The sequence below is a fragment of the Nycticebus coucang genome, chromosome 3, assembly GCF_027406575.1.
Source record: "Nycticebus coucang isolate mNycCou1 chromosome 3, mNycCou1.pri, whole genome shotgun sequence".
NCBI lineage: Eukaryota > Metazoa > Chordata > Mammalia > Primates > Lorisidae > Nycticebus > Nycticebus coucang.
The window spans coordinates 160,886,700-160,902,279 of NC_069782.1; the positions used below are offsets into that span (position 1 = coordinate 160,886,700).

The 15,580-nt window shown below is 45.4% G+C and overlaps 2 protein-coding genes across 2 annotated transcripts; one reads left to right on the top strand and one right to left on the bottom strand.

Moving 5' to 3' along the window:
- The first annotated feature begins 3,010 nt into the window (after positions 1–3,010).
- Positions 3,011–6,359, top strand: LOC128581156 (olfactory receptor 287-like). Its single transcript, XM_053583534.1, has 5 exons — positions 3,011–3,931; positions 4,122–4,280; positions 5,679–5,919; positions 6,121–6,194; positions 6,279–6,359. The coding sequence occupies exons 1-5, from the start codon at positions 3,011–3,013 to the stop codon at positions 6,357–6,359; spliced, it is 1,476 nt and encodes a 491-aa protein (XP_053439509.1).
- A 7,124-nt stretch (positions 6,360–13,483) lies between these two features.
- On the bottom strand, positions 13,484–14,217 carry LOC128581520 (sterol carrier protein 2-like). Its single transcript, XM_053584487.1, has one exon. The coding sequence runs from the start codon at positions 14,176–14,178 to the stop codon at positions 13,747–13,749; it is 432 nt and encodes a 143-aa protein (XP_053440462.1). The 5' UTR covers positions 14,179–14,217; the 3' UTR covers positions 13,484–13,746.
- Positions 14,218–15,580: the final 1,363 nt, after the last annotated feature.

The window sequence follows — 15,580 nt, forward strand, 5'->3', positions numbered from 1 at the left end:
CACACGCTGGGGTCTGAACTAGGTAGAGCCAATGCTGGCCTCTCTGAGTGACTAGTGTCACTTGGGTAGAGCTATCTTATGGGCCTGGGACTCAGAACTTCTACTGAGGGACTTTGCTCGGGTCTTAGTGTTGGAGCTGTCGGGATACTTTCTGGGGCCAACCTCTGGCCACTCTAGCTGTCCCCAGAGTGTCCAATGACCCTGTACCCCTTACTTCTTGGCTTATCTCCAGAAGGAGGTGGGCAGCTCTACCCATAGGAGACCCTTGTGGCAAGTCAGGAAGTGGCTGGCTGGGATGACTGGCAGCTTACTGAGCTCCAGCCTGGGGCATGTCCCTGCCAGAGGGTTCTTAGGGTGAGCTGACCTACTGACCTTGAGGCTGCTTAGGGCCAAGTCCTGGAAGCTGGTGAAGGGCCCCCACATCCCACACACCCCCAGGAAGGCCTGAGGCTGGTCCTGAGCTGACCTTATAGCTGGGTGGGTGCTCTCCCTTGCGGGTCAATTCCCCCCAGAGAAGCTGGGCCTCTGGGCTCATGGTGGGCTCACTTCTGCCTGCCACCCTGCCCCCGCCATGACCCCCTGTGCACATAGGGTTCCCAGACCCTATTTTGGTCTAGGCCAAGCTCCCTGACTTCAATTCCATTTTCTTCTGGGCCTCAGGGGATGCAACAAGATGTGGGGCAGGAGGCTTCTTTAAGACCTGGGTGTTCTTCTTCAGCACAGGCAGGTGGGTCCTGGTCCTTACACCACACAGTGCAGGGGACAGGGAGGGGAAAGCAGGGTTGCATCAAGCCAGGACACAGGAGGAAACGCTGGCTCCTAAGCAGGTAACATGGGAAATCTGGGATTGAAGGGCAAGGTCCCAGAAGGAGCAGGTGTTGTGGGGGTTTCTTTTCTTTCCGTTCAGCCCTTGCAGTGGTTGTTGGCAAAAATGTCTTTCTAAATGCAAGGCTTGTCCAAGTCAGGGCTGAGGAAAAATAGTGCTATTCTCCCATGCCCTCAATCTGGACACCCATATTGCTGGGCAGCGTGGTGTCCCCTGGGACAAAAAGAGACCCTATGGGTGCGGTGTGAGGGCTGGTTAGATCCTGCAGCTCTAGAGCCCCAGGCCTATGATAGCCCCACCACAGCCCCTGCCGGGTCTGCCCCACCCTGGGTGTTCAGGAGGCAGCCAGGCCTGTTCTCCAACAGGGACACTCAGGCCCTTGGCAAAAGGCGTCATGGGGGGTGCTGCTGAAAAGACTGTCCCTTCTAGGGCGCTGTCCACCTGGCCCCACCTGGAGGGGTGCCTGCTTAGGCCCCTGCATGCTTTCAGGGGCTTCCCTGGGGCTTTGCTTTTGCCCGGAAAAAGCAGACTGCCTGCTCATGGGGCTGGGGCGGGACAGCAGCAGGTGGGCTCTCTGCCTGGGCAGAAGTCCCGTGCAGGTGTGGGTTGTAGCATCAGTCATTTCCTTACAGACTGGCGCTGATTAAGGACTGCTGCACTGACCACCCTGTGGGTCTGGGGAGCCCACAGAGCTGAGAGACCCCTGGGTGAGAGACGCCGCGAGTTCTCCTCCAAGAACAGGGTGAGTACTCCTGGGAGCAGAGGGCCGGTCTGGGTGGTGTGCGCATGTGCACAGGTGAGCAGCATTTGTGTGCGTGTGCGTGGCCGCGGAGAGGAAGCGTGCGCAGAATGCTTCCCGTTGCTATGGCGACTGAGCTTTAACTCCCGCGTCTCCTCCCTTGCTGTTTTGAGGGCCCTCGGCCCGCTCGCTATCCCCTGGGTCGCTCCTTGGCCGGGAACAGCGGGCGGGCGGCCCTAGAACTCCAAGTCAGGCCCAGGCTGAGGCCGTCAGACCCCACTCTCCTCCCGGGCCGCCGCACCTCTTCGCCGGCCGCCCCGCCCACCAGCTCCTGGTTAGGAGGGGGCGCTGGTGTCCAGCTGTTTAAAAATTTCACGCTTGTAATCCCAGCACTTTGGGAGGCTGAAGCGGGTAGATTGCCTGAGCTCACGAGTTGGAGACCAGCCTGAGCCAAAGCGAGACCACGTCTCTAAAAATAGTCGGGCGTTGTGGCGGGGGCCCAAGTAGTCCCAGCTACTTGGGAGGCTGAGACAAGAGAATGGTCTGAGCCCAAGAGTTTGAGGTTGCTGTGAACTATTACTCCACATCACTCTACAAAGTGAGACTCCGTCTTAAAAAAGTTTTTTTTTTTCACATTTGGGTGGGCACATGGCTCACACCTGTGATCCCAGCACTCTGGGATGCCGAGGCGGGAGGATTCCTTGTGCTCTGGAGTTTGAGTTTGCTGTGAGCTATGACGCCATTAACACTCTACCAGGGTGACAGAGTGAACTCTGTCTCAAAAAAAAAAAAAAAAAAAAAAAAAAATCACAGGCGGTGCCTGTGGCTCAAAGGCGTAGGGCACCGGCCCCATATACCAGAGGTGATGGGTTCAAACCCAGCCCAGGCTAAAAATCGCAAAAATAGATAAATATAATAAAAAAATAAAAAATCACATTTTAGGAAATCTGTTTCCCTCCATTCTCAGTCAACACCTAATCTAGGCTGGAGGCCCAGGTCAAGAGGAAGTGGGCGTCTCGCAGGGGCTAGGCCTGGAGGCTGTTGTCCTGGTAGGGAGCTTTACAGAGCATAGTGCTCCCCCAGCATCCCATCCGGTTTAGTTGGGTGAAAATGCCACAGTTAGGGCATACATAATTTCATTGGTGAAAACTCCTACTTCCTGCCCTGTGCCAGCCATCTTGACTCCAGAAGAGGAAAATAACGAACCCCTCAGGTGAGAAGCAACCACGAGCCACACCCACGTGTTCACTGAACCGCTTTTGCTCCCTAGTCCGCTCAATCCCACGATATCACGGGGATGCTGGACCTGGCCGGGGTCCTTGGATTCTAGGATAAGGTGAGCAGCCCCCACAGAGTGGGGGAGGGGCCCAGCGCCCAGTGGGGCTCCCTCCAGGGGTGGGGGTACCCGCTCCATGCGGCGCAGTGGTGTGGTCCTGACAGCGCCCATGGCCTGGAGCCGGGGCCACAACCTCTCGGTGCAGGGGCCCTTCATCCTGTTGGGCTTCCCAGGCCCTCAGAGACTGCGCGCCGGGCTCTTCCTGCTCTTCCTGCTCATGTATGTGCTCACACTGGCTGGGAACACGGCCATCATCTCCCTGGTTGCCGCGCACCGGCGCCTCCAGACGCCCATGTACTTTTTCCTCTGCAACCTGTCCTTCCTGGAGATATGGTACACCACGGCCTGCGTGCCCAAGGCCCTGGCCACCTTCGCCTCCCAGAGCGAAGCTATCTCCTTCGCCGGCTGCGCCGCGCAGATGTACTTCGTCTTCTCGCTGGGCTGCACCGAGTACTTCCTGCTGGCCGCCATGGCCTACGACCGCTACCTGGCCATATGCCTGCCGTTGCGCTACTGCAGCATCATGACTCCCAGGCTCGTGGCTTGGCTCGCCCTGGGCTCCTGGCTGAGTGGCTTTGCAGCCATCGCGGGGCCCGCTGCGCTTGTCGCGCGCCTGTCCTTCTGCGGCTCTCGCGTCATCAACCACTTCTTCTGCGACATCGCGCCCTGGATAGTGCTGTCCTGCACCGACACGAGGGCGGTGGAGCTGGCTTCCTTTGGCATCGCCTTCTGCGTCATCCTGGGGTCCTGCTTCATCACGCTGGTCTCCTACATCTACATCATTGGCACCATCATCAGGATACCCTCGGGCGCCGGCCGCCACCGGGCCTTCTCCACCTGCTCGTCCCACCTCACGGTCGTGCTCATTTGGTACGGCTCCACTATCTTTTTGCACGTGAGGACCTCGGTAGAGAGCTCCTTGGAGTTGACCAAGGGCATCACAGTTCTCAACACCATTGTCACCCCGGTGCTGAACCCCTTCATATACACCCTGAGGAACAAGGATGTGAAGGAGGCTCTCCGGAGGACGGTGTGGGGGAACTGAGTACAGAGTGAGCTGTGTGGGGCTGCCCACGCCCTCAGAGGCTCGCCTCTGTAGGCGGGACATATCTGATTCTCCCTGCAGGAGTTGAAAAAGCGTCCACCATCACCAGGACCTGGGCTTTGGACATCGCTGAAGTCCCCTTCCTGGCCTGAAGGAGTTTCTATTTCTCTCACAGACCTTAACAGGGGATGCTTTGGCCCTGAGTTTCCAGGCACAGATTCTGGAAGAAAAATGGGAACTGGTGGCCCCCAAGGGTGCTACCTGTGGCACCTGCAGCACCAGGTGTTGTTCCAAGTACCCCAAGGAGGACTGGGTCTTGGGGAAACAGCCTCTTGTGAGTCTTACCCTGTTTTCTCACCACTACTGACACCTTTGGTCTCCTGAGGTCCGTTGTTGGAAAGAGCATCCTTGGACCCTCCCTGGGTTGGCAACTGGTGGGGCTGAGCCACAGCACTGAGAACATAGAGGGACAAGTGTGTAGGCATCTCTCAGGAAGCTGGGCTGTTTTGGTTCAGAGGGTAGGCTTGCCTTATGCCAGGTCTCACACCTCCTTTGGACCCCCCACCCCACTGTGGAAGAGTGGGGAGGTGAGAGAGAGGGTGGGTCTTCATGGGGCCTCCAAGTGAAGGAGGTACCTGGTCAGACCCACCAGCCTGTCCTTGTTTATTTTGGGAAAAGTATGCTGGGATTGGAAGCACAGGTGCCTTGGAGCTGGGTGTCTTGAACCCACTGCCAGCATGACTTGTCCAAGTCACATAACCACTCTGAACTTCTGTGTCTGCATCTGTGAATGGGATGATGAAAGTGTAATCTCCTGGAGCCCTGTGGGCACTAAATGAGTTAATATGTTTGGAACAGGTCTGATGGATTAAGCTCATAGGAAGTGCTGTAGTAATATTTTCATAATTTAGCAGATAAAATGTTGCACAGATTGTGCCCTCAACACTCCTTTCACTCAGGCATGGGTAAAAAAGAACTTAACAGGGTTGTATTCTGACCAGTGTCCTCACTAATCTGGCTGCCAGCAGGGACCCTAGAAGGAACCAGACTCCCCCTGTTGGCCAGACCAAACATGAAGGGCAAGTAATCTGGACTTTAGCAGGGTCTTAGTGACATTGAGCAAGTTTCTGCCCTCATCCACCAGAGATGTGGCCACACCTAGGGCCAGGTGGGAGGCAGGACTGGGTTGAGGCCGCCTGGCCTGGCAGTGGGAGGGGTGCAGTGCTGCTGTGTTGTCGTGCATTGGGTCCTCAGTCCAGACCCCCGTTCCCCATGCAGCTCTGGAGCAGGGTCCTGTGATGGGTGGCTGCTTCTGCCTTGGCTCACGCACCACTTCATGACCCATCAGAGACCCTGACTCATCTCGAACTGTGCCTGGCCCCCATCTCCCTCCTTGCTGGTTCCGGCACAGGGAGCCGGTGGGGCAAGGGGTTCTGGCAATCATTCTCTGCAGGGCCCACAGGTCCAGGCACCTCACTCACTAGCGGGAATCGACGCGTGTGTAGTCTCGGTGCTTTTGTGACTACTGAGTTAAAGAGCAGCCAGATTTAATTGGCAAGTTAAGGAGCCCCGGTTAGCACAGCTAGGGCGGGCTCCGCAAGGGAGGAGAAGGGGCTTATCCCACACCGCAGTGCCTCGGGCAGCCCGCGCAGCCCCAATGAGGGCCACTCTGCTCCATCATCTCTGCAGCACAAGAGGCCCAGAGACGCTGAGCACTTCCAAACCCCCGCAGCGGGGGCAGCAACACGGGAGCCTCCAGAGTCCACCCGCTTCTCAGTCGGCGCCGCCTGCTCTCCCAGATTCCTTTCCTCCGAGGCAGGTGGGTCAGTGGGTGCTCCTGAGGGACGGCGGGGGCACCGGGGCTCCCTTTGCACCCGCGGGGCGGCCCTCTCCCCGCCGCCGAGCCTCCGCCTACGCTTTTGTACCCCGCTTCTCGTGGCTCCCCAAGCCTACATCCTCAGCCAAGCGTGGAGGTGACTTCTGAAGGCTCCTTCTCTCTGGGTGGGGACTGTGACCCTTCCAGAACCCCTCCAGTGCAGCAGGTCAGGGCCCCGGGGCAGTCCGCCCAGGACCAGGTGTAGCCTCAGGGCAGAAGTCTCCACCCACGTGGACTCGACTGACAATGTCCAACATGCCTGGTCCTTACTGACGTCTGAGGTTTTCTCCGGCTAAAGACTGCGAGCAAGAGATGGCGCGCTCAGTGCCTGCTGCCTCCCGCCTGTTGGCCATCAGTCCGCGTGCGCTCTGGGTACCTTTGCTTTGCGCGTATTGGACTCGGAGGAGCAGGTTCAGGGAGCAGGTTTTGGCTTCCTCTTCATTTTCTGGCCCCCAGCCAGTCCTGGACAGCGCCTTTCTGGTCCAGAAACCTCTATCTGTCCTGGGCCTCCCTCGCCAGGAGCGCGGCCATTACTAGGTGTTTTGGGTGGAATTTCTTTCTCAGGTTTAGAAATTAGTTTTGAAGGCTGAAAGGGAACGCCATCTTTTGTTATCTTTTAGTGGGTGTGATTTTCTCCTCACAACGTGATGAGAAAAATCCATCGAGTAAGCGCAGGAGGCTGAGAGATGGCTGGTCCTGGCGGAGGTGGTGGCAGCAGAGGGGCTGCAGGCACAGCCTGGGCGGAGGCGACACCTGTTAGGGGTCCTGCCCCCACCCTCAGTGGCTTTCAGAGCACCCTGGCTCTCGGTCTGTTGATGCCCTGTATTACATTAATTGGTTTTCAGGTGCTTAGCTTTGGAATAAATTCCACTTGGTAGTGGTGCATAATTTTTCAATATATGTTGGATTTGATTTTATTTTTATTGACAATAATTTTATATAATTGTGAGGCACCATTTGATGCTTTAATACATTGTGGAATGAGCAAAGATTTGCTAATATTTTGTTGAGGAGTTTTGTGATCATGGTATCTCCCCTGCCAGGTAAGTATTGTTGAGGAGTTTTGGATCTATGTTCTTGAGAAATAATTTGTACTTTTCCTCAACCATACTGTCTTCGTCTGGTTTTGATATCAGAATAATGCTGTCCTTGGAGAATGGGTTAGGAAGTAGTCTGTTAATATTTCTTGGGAGAGCTAGTAGAGAATTGGTCTAATTTTTTGCACGTTTGGTAGACTTCACTAGTGAAACCAACTAGGCCTGGGGCTTTATTTTTGGAAGGTTTTTATTGACATTTCTTTTAATTGTATATGAAAAGTATTTTTTTATTTCTCAATATTAAGGGAGTACAAATATTTTTGGTTACATGGATCACTTTTGTAATGCTTGAGTCATGGCTATAATTGTGCCCATCATGCAGATACTCTTCATGGTACCTGTTAGGTAGATTTTTGCCTTCCCCACCCGTCCATTGATTTCTCCTGAGTTTTACTTCCCTTTGTGCACAAATATGCTCATTGGTTAGTTTCAATTTATATGCAAGTTATTTAAAAGGAGAAATAATCTTATTATTTTCCTTATTGTTAAAGCATACATGCTCATTGTAAGGGTGGTTCAGAAAGAACTATGTTAGTGGCTTAGTGTATATTAGGATGGCTTCAAATGTGTTTTGGACACCAACAGCTTGCAATCACTTTTCCATTTAATATGTAAATAAATATACATATATATTTCAGATCAACAAGTAATGGTACTGCATCTCCTCTTTAAATTAGCACTTGTGTAAGTATATGGATGTGTAGCTGGTCCTCAAATAATACCTCATTTTGTTCAATAACATTTCTTTAGGACGTTGATGAAAAAATAGATTCCTGGCTGATGCCGCTGTCTGTGGAGTTTGCACACTGTCCCCATGTATATGAGTTTTCTCCATTGCCCTGGTTTCTTCCCACATCCCAAAGCTGTGCCTAGTCTGAGTGTGGGCAAGTGTGCATTGGCAGGGGGGTGTCCTGTTAGGATTGGCTCCTGCCTGGCACACTGAGCTACCAGGATGAGCTCTGGTCAAGCAAGATCCTAAAATGGAATAAATGGGCTGGAAAATGAATCAATGAATGAATATACATTATTGTTAACTGAAAATATGTAAAGTCTATGATAATCACACAAGTGTGTGGCAATGAAGGATGCCATATAAATGTGTTCAGGAGCCTGTCCTCTTTGGGATTGTTTTTGAACTGCATGAAGGAAGGAGGTACTCTTTATAATATTCACTCTGCAAACATTTCTTGTTTGATTTTACCCACCATTACTATGACTGCCTTCTCTCACTGGTTCACCAGAAAGTGAATAAATATTATCTAACTTTCCTGTCTGAGTGTCACCACTACTGCATGAGGCTGTGTGGTGAGAATTCATGGGGTTGAGTACACTGGTCTGTTATCAGCCTTTAGCAATGGTGCCCTATGTTTCTGTTTGAAGTGGAATTTGTGAATAGTTGCACAGCTCAACAGTATTTTTTAATTCTGTCTGCTTAACAGCCATCACATCAATGAAGATCAAGGGAATACTGAGGGAGGAAAATAGATTTTTACTGAGAGTTGGGAATTGCAATATTGTCTTGCTTCTGCTACAGAGAAGATGATTTGCTTGCTTTGTGACATTGCAATACCAACATTAGAGAAATTCAATGCTCATCAGCATTATAACACTCATAAGGACCACAATATTTTAAATTAGGGGAAGAGGCATGAAAAGTTGTATTGCAGAAATTAAAAGATGAAAAGCAAAAGCAAAGCAATTATTTTAAGCAGTAATAAAACCTGGAAATAATGCCACTGAAGAAACTTATAAAGTAGTTTATAACTATAAAGTAGTTTATATACTCAGTAAAAAGGGAAGCCATTTGATGATGTAGAAGTCATGAAAGAATGAACCACTGAAGTTGCAGGATGCTTAGACCCCAACAATGTTTTAAAGTACAAACAACTGCCTCTTTCAAGGAGGCAGCATGAATTATCCTTCAAGTTAACAGAACATCATGCAATACTTCAAAAGGAAAATGTGTATTATTTGATTGGTTTGGATGAATCAACTGATAATACTGACTTGATGCAGGTTTTATACTTCATTCAGGTCATAACAGAAGACTAAGACTACTAAGAGTTAATTACTTTGGACACTCCTGTGAATAGAACATGGGGAATAGATACCTTCAACAACTTTCAAGATAAGCGTTGTGAAGTTGGACTGAATTTTGTAAATTTAGTGAGTGTATATACAGACGGTGCACATTCCATGGCAGGAAAATAGGAAAGGTTTATTGCACAAATAAAAAATAGTATTAACTGATCCAGATGCTCTTGCTTCTTTTCATTGTATCTTGCATCAGCAAAATCTCTTTGCTGAAGTTACTATTAAGGAAAACATTGCAAAAAGTTATTAAGTTATTTAAAGTATCATTAATCATATTTGTGCAATGCAACATGGCACTGTATCATGCTAAAGTTGAACAATGAGGTATTCAGTGTGGATTTACTGTATCATTCTAAAGTGCATTGACTATCACAGGGACAGCAAAAATTTTATCTCTGAGAGAACAAATAGTTAAGTTTTATGAAGAACAGTATCAGCAATGTGAATTATTGAAAAAAGGTTTCTATAGGAATGCAGCATTTCTGTGTGATATCATGTCAAGTCAAAACGACTTTAATATTTCTTTGCAAGGTAAAACTAAGTCTATATGTGGTATGTGCCAAAAAATCCAAGCATTTCAAAAACAGCTATCTTTTTTCTCTTCTTTTCTTTCTTTCTTTCTTTCTTTTTTTTTGGCTGGGGCTGGGTTTGAACCTGCCACCTCCAGCATATGGGGCTGGTGCCCTACTCTGTTGAGCCACAGGCGCCGCCCAAAACAGCTATCTTTTTTCAAAACTCTTCTTCCAAAGGAAATTTGAGATGAGCATTTCCCCAGTTAGCAAAGGTCACTGAGGAGCAGGATGACATACAGGAGTCATCTAAAGAACACCCAGCTGTATTAGGCTTGTTAACTGGGTTACGGTGAAAGGCTCCTGGACTGCGAAAATCATAACATCACACTCAAGCTAGCATTTCATACTCACCCGGTTGATATCACTAAGGCACCTAAAGAACTGCAGACGGAATCGATGAAGTTCTCAGGAGGTGACATTTTAAAGTCATTGTTTGATGCTGGGGAAGATCCAACTGAAATAGTAAAAATGTAGTGGAGTATCCAGGCCTTCAGCAACGTACCTGAGAAACGCTTTCTTGCTTTTCAACCAGTTACTGCTGTGAATCTACATTCTCCTCCCAAACCCAAATCAAGACGCCCTTAAGGTCACAAATGACTGACACCATCCAGGGGTCAGACCTCCATGTTGCAACCAAACACAAATGCTTTCCAACACAAGGCAGATACAACAGAGTCATGAAAAGGTCAGTTTACTTAAAATTAACAAATAGCTTTCATTGTTTGGAAATTATTAAGTATACATAGTTAGATTTTTTTTTTTTTTTTTTTTTTTTTTTTTGGCCGGGGCTGGGTTTGAACCCGCCACCTCCGGCATATGGGACCAGCACCCTACTCCTTGAGCCACAGGCGCTGCCCAACATACATAGTTAGATTTTTACAAAACAATGTACATTTTAAGTATATCTAATTAAAATTTCTTAAAAAAATTTTTTTTACATATACATGTATTTATTAGGTTTCCACTTTTTGCCTTCACAAAATTAAAAAGGCTTAAAATATAATAACAATAACAATGTTTAAGATAAGGACTAGAAATAAAAACCTTGTAAAGAACAAAGATAAATTCATTCAGAAAATAAATCAGGCAATTACTGCATTGAAATATTAAGCACTAATAATAATAATGCAAAGAAAGTAATATTCACATTGCAAGTAAGAGTATGTCTATTATAGAATGCTTTGACTCTGAGGTTCAGTATGAAGTCATCAGTTAACTTCTTATTTTTTTCCAAAGTCTCAAAAAATAGACAACTAATATTTATAAATATTATGATATTTATAAAAATAAAAGTAAAAGATAATTTCAAAAAACAGATCATGCCAAATCGTATAGACAATAGAAAAAGAAGAAATACTTCCAAATCATTCTACTTAATCTGGATACACCTGATACTAAAATTGGAGAAAATATATTATTATAAAGGGGAAATTACAAACCTCTTTCACTTATAAATGAGGATGTAATATCCTAAACAACATATTAACAAATTGAATTAAAAATTAATGTTCAAGTAATGTACTTTGGTCAAAATTAAATCCAATTTATGTGACAATTAGTCACTATTTTTTTTAATTGTTGGGGATTTATCGAGGGTACAAGAAACCAGGTTACACTGATTGCATTTGTTAGGTAAAGGCCCTCTTGCAATCGTCTCTTGCCCCCAAAAGGTGTGGCACACACCAAGGTCCCACCCCCTCCCTCCTTCTTTCTCTCTCTGCTCTCCCCTTCCCCCACCCCCACCGTGTCTTTAATTGTCCTCATATCAAAACCGAGTACATAGGATTCATGCTTCTCCGTTCTTGTGATGCTTTACTAAGAATAATGTCTTCCACTTCCATCCAGGTTAATACAAAGGATGTAAAGTCTCCATTTTTTAAAATGGCTGAATAGTATTCCATGGTGAACATATACCACAGCTTGTTAATCCATTCCTGGGTTGGTGGGCATTTAGGCTGTTTCCACATTTTGGCAAATATAAATTGAGCTGTATTAAACAGTCTAGTGCAAGTGTCCTTATGATAAAAGGATTTTTTTCCTTCTGGGTAGATGCCCAGTAATGGGATTGCAGGATCAAATGGGAGGTCTAGACCGAGTTCTTTGAGGTTTCTCCATACTTCCTTCCAAAAAGGTAGTATTAGTTTGCAGTCCCACCAGCAGTGTAGAAGTGTTCCCTTCTCTCCACATCCATGCCAGCATCTGCAGTTTTGAGATTTTGTGATGTGGGCCATTCTCACAGGGGTTAGATGGTATCTCAGGGTGGTTTTGATTTGCATTTCTCTAATAATTAGGAATGACGAGCATTTTTTCATGTTTATTAGCCATTCATCTGTCTTCTTTAGAGAAGGTTCTATTCATGTCTCTTGCCTGTTGATATATGGGATTGTTGGCTTTTTTCATGTGGATTAATTTGAGTTCTCTATAGATCCTAGTTATCAAGCTTTTGTCTGATTCAAAATATGCAAATATCTTTTCCCATTTGTTTTGGTTGTTACCTCCTTAGCTGTACAGAAGCTTTTCAGTTTAATGAAGTCCCATTTGTTTATTTTTGTTGTTGTTATAATTGCCACAGCAGTCTTCTTCATGAAGTCTTTCCCCAGGCCAATATCATCCAGTGTTTTTCCTATGCTTTCTTGGAGGATTTTTATTGTTTTATGCCTTAAATTTAAGTCCTTTATCCATCTTGAATCAATTTTTGTGAGTGGAGAAAGGTGTGGGTCCAGTTTCAGTCTTTTACATGTGGATATCCAGTTCTCCCAGCACAATTTATTGAATAGGGAGTCTTTCCCCCAACGTATGTTCTTGTTTGGTTTATCAAAGATTAGATGGTTGTAAGATGTTAGTTTCATTTCCTGGTTTTCTATTTGATTCCAAATGTCTATGTCTCTGTTTTTGTGCCAGTACCATGCTGTCTTGACCAATATGGCTTTGTAGTACAGCCTAAAGTCTGCTATGGTGATACCTCTGGCTTTATTTTTATTACTAAGAACTGCCTTAGCTATATGGGTTTTTTTTCTGGTTCCATACGAAACACAGAATCATTTTTTCCAAATCTTGAAAGTATGATGTTGGTATTTTAATAGGAATGGCATTGAATAGGTAGATTGCTTTGGGAAGTACAGATATTTTAACAATGTTGATTCTTCCCAGCCATGAGCATGGTATGTTCTTCCAATTGTTAATATCCTGTGCTATTTCCTTTCTTAGGATTTCATAATTTTCTTTCTTTTTTTTGCCATTTTAATTTTCTATTAAACATTATTCCAAAAGCATTATTTTATCCTCTGTTACTGAATTATAAAAAATAACATTAGCATTAGAAAATTAGGAAAAAATATAAATGCAGATACTTAAACACACATGAAAATTACAACACAGACGGAGAGCTTTATAAATTTGAATAGATTATAATTTTAAAACTGTGCATCTCAAAGCAAACTTTATTTTTAACAGCATGTTTTATGACTCTAATACACATATTTTTCAAGAAGGAAACCCAGTTTTAAAACATTTTTATTTTAAAAATAAGCCTGTGTTCAGCAACACATCTCCCCTTCTAAGAAGTGATCATATTTCTTTTATTTTAATTTGGGAAGAAAATACTGTTTCTGATGGCATGAAATGCAAAATTTTATTTGAAATGGGAAATGCTCAAGTTGGTTTTTTTTTATCATCGCAGTGCAGAATTTTAAGCACCATTCATGAGAGATTAATTAATGTCATTAAGTGCATAACACTAATTACTGACCAGTTATTGGAACTGTTTCTTCACTAGTTCTCCCAAGGAAAACTCTTAAATTGAATATTCAGCAGAATAATCCCTAAATATACTTTATAAGCATAATAAGAGCTTTTATCTACATAATTTTTTGGATTTTACTCTTCGTAATTTTATTCTGAAACTCAGTTTTAACCCAAACCATAATTACCATATTAACTTTGTAATGCACAATTGTATACAGCTCAGCAAAGCAGCTGTACACCATCAGGCTCTATCCATCCAGAGCTTAGGAAAAACAGGATTGGTCATACAATTGAAAAACAAATCTGTCTCGCACAATTTGCCAATGTGTAGTTTCAGTCTAAATTCTGACAATGAAATATATGGATATGTAGCTATATATTTCATCTTGATTTTCAAAAGTAGCCAAAGGGAGTTCTTCACAGCTTAGCTTTGCCTGGCTGAAGCTGAAGATTTTGCAACTTCATGGCCAGACCCATGTTGCCAGTGATTTTCAGTTTGCCTTGAAAGAAAGCAGACTGAGGATTCATTTTGTCAGTCATTAAAGCCAGTAAGTCAGAGTCAGCCATTGTGATTGTGCAGTCAGCCTTCTTATCTGAGTTAGGAAGCACTGACCCTTTGCCATTCTTCACATCTACCACCCAGGTGGCCTCTTTACCCCCAGGGCCATCCTTCACCTTGAAGGCAAAAATACCACCAATTTTCTTCACAAACTGTTCCCCTTCCTCTTCAAGCTTCTTCTCAATCTCCTTAAAGACAACATTTGCTTTAAATCCATCATCTGGAGAACTGGTTGGAGCAGCCTCAATTTGACGAGTTCTAAAAGAACTGGCAGCTTCAGGAAAACCCATCCTGTAGAGTGTTACAACCACAGCTAACCCAAGGCCTAGGTTGTGTGCCGCGGACCGCCGGTCGATGGGCCTCAGTCCGAGGGTGCTCAGGGTGAACGGTACAGGTTGGTTGAGAGGTCGACGCAGGATAAATGACAGACTGCACACAGCACTTGGTGAAGTAGGCAGCTGTAAATTTTACTGAGTTTAGAGGTTGGTATTTATACATTTTCTTTCCAAGGTTCAAACAATGTAATCGTTATTTTGCTTATGCTTGTAAATTATCTTTGTGTCTGCATATGTGGTTTATCATGCATTACATGTTTTCAAGGTTTTGCTCTCCGGAGGGAGGTGGTTTATCAGTAACACCTGCTTACTCCCTCTTATCTAGGAATGTCAAGGCTTGTGACTTCTCTTAGCCCTGTAACTGTTCTCAGTTTCTTATAATCTCTTTTAAAAATAGCTGAACATATTCTTTTACGTATAATGCTTGACTACTTCTATATATATTTTCTATATATTTTTATTCTTATTAGTAACTATACTTTGATTTATAATTGATTGTTTGTCAAACTACTCTATTGATTTGTATTACATATGAAAATTAGTGAAGTAAGATGTTTTTCTAAGTAAAGTTTTATTGCAGGTGGTGATAGTGTATGTCATGTTGGAACATCTTGTTTGCTGTGCCTGCATTGTCTCAAGTCACTGACATTTATGGTAGGGACGTGCTGTTGTGCAGGCTCTCTTGGAGCCACTGAGTCTGACACAGCCATTCTTGCTGGTTTTAACCTGGATCCGTAAATCACTGTGTTTGTTTAAACTCTCATAGTTCATTCTGACAAGACAAACAAGTATTCAACAAACATAGAAAGGTTTGTTACCAACGTGCCATAGTTCTCTTGACTGATTGCGTTCATACAATAGTATGCTAGGCAACATTTCTGTCGCTGTGCACACTGGAGGTGCTGGGGGCTTCGCTCCCGAGAGCACTAACCACCTTTCCATGCGTTTTACAACGCGGACAGCGCTGCCTCGCAACGGCCACTTGCCGGGAAGCCGGCAGTTCCAGTTACCGTGGGTACGGCAGTTCCTCCTTTTTTGTTTATGAAACGCAATTCAAAGAGGTCTTGGCGTATGGTTTTGATAGAGGAGAGTAAACAACGCATGACACAAGGTACAATTAAGACAACATAAAAGATTAAACATCCAATAATAGCTATAAACACAATGTACTGAATCCAAGTTAAAGGATTAAGGGCCTTAAAATTATTAGTTAAAGATTGAGCCAATGCATCAAGAGATGTGGTAGGTAGGTGGGCTTCACTTATAGCTGTAATGTCTTTCTGTAAGTTTTGTAAGTCATGTGTTATGTCATTATCTTTCCATACTCCTTGAAGATGTGCTTGTATCTTGTCCCAAG

Excerpts from the sequence above, each read along its gene's own strand:
- LOC128581156 (XM_053583534.1), top strand. The coding sequence starts at position 3,011 with ATGGCCTGGAGCCGGGGCCACAACCTCTCGGTGCAGGGGCCCTTCATC. Across the intron at positions 3,932-4,121 it reads AGGAGGCTCTCCGGAGGACG|ACCTTAACAGGGGATGCTTT; the intron begins GTGTGGGGGAAC and ends TTTCTCTCACAG. Across the intron at positions 4,281-5,678 it reads TCTTGGGGAAACAGCCTCTT|CGGGGGCAGCAACACGGGAG; the intron begins GTGAGTCTTACC and ends AAACCCCCGCAG.
- LOC128581520 (XM_053584487.1), bottom strand. The coding sequence starts at position 14,178 with ATGGGTTTTCCTGAAGCTGCCAGTTCTTTTAGAACTCGTCAAATTGAG.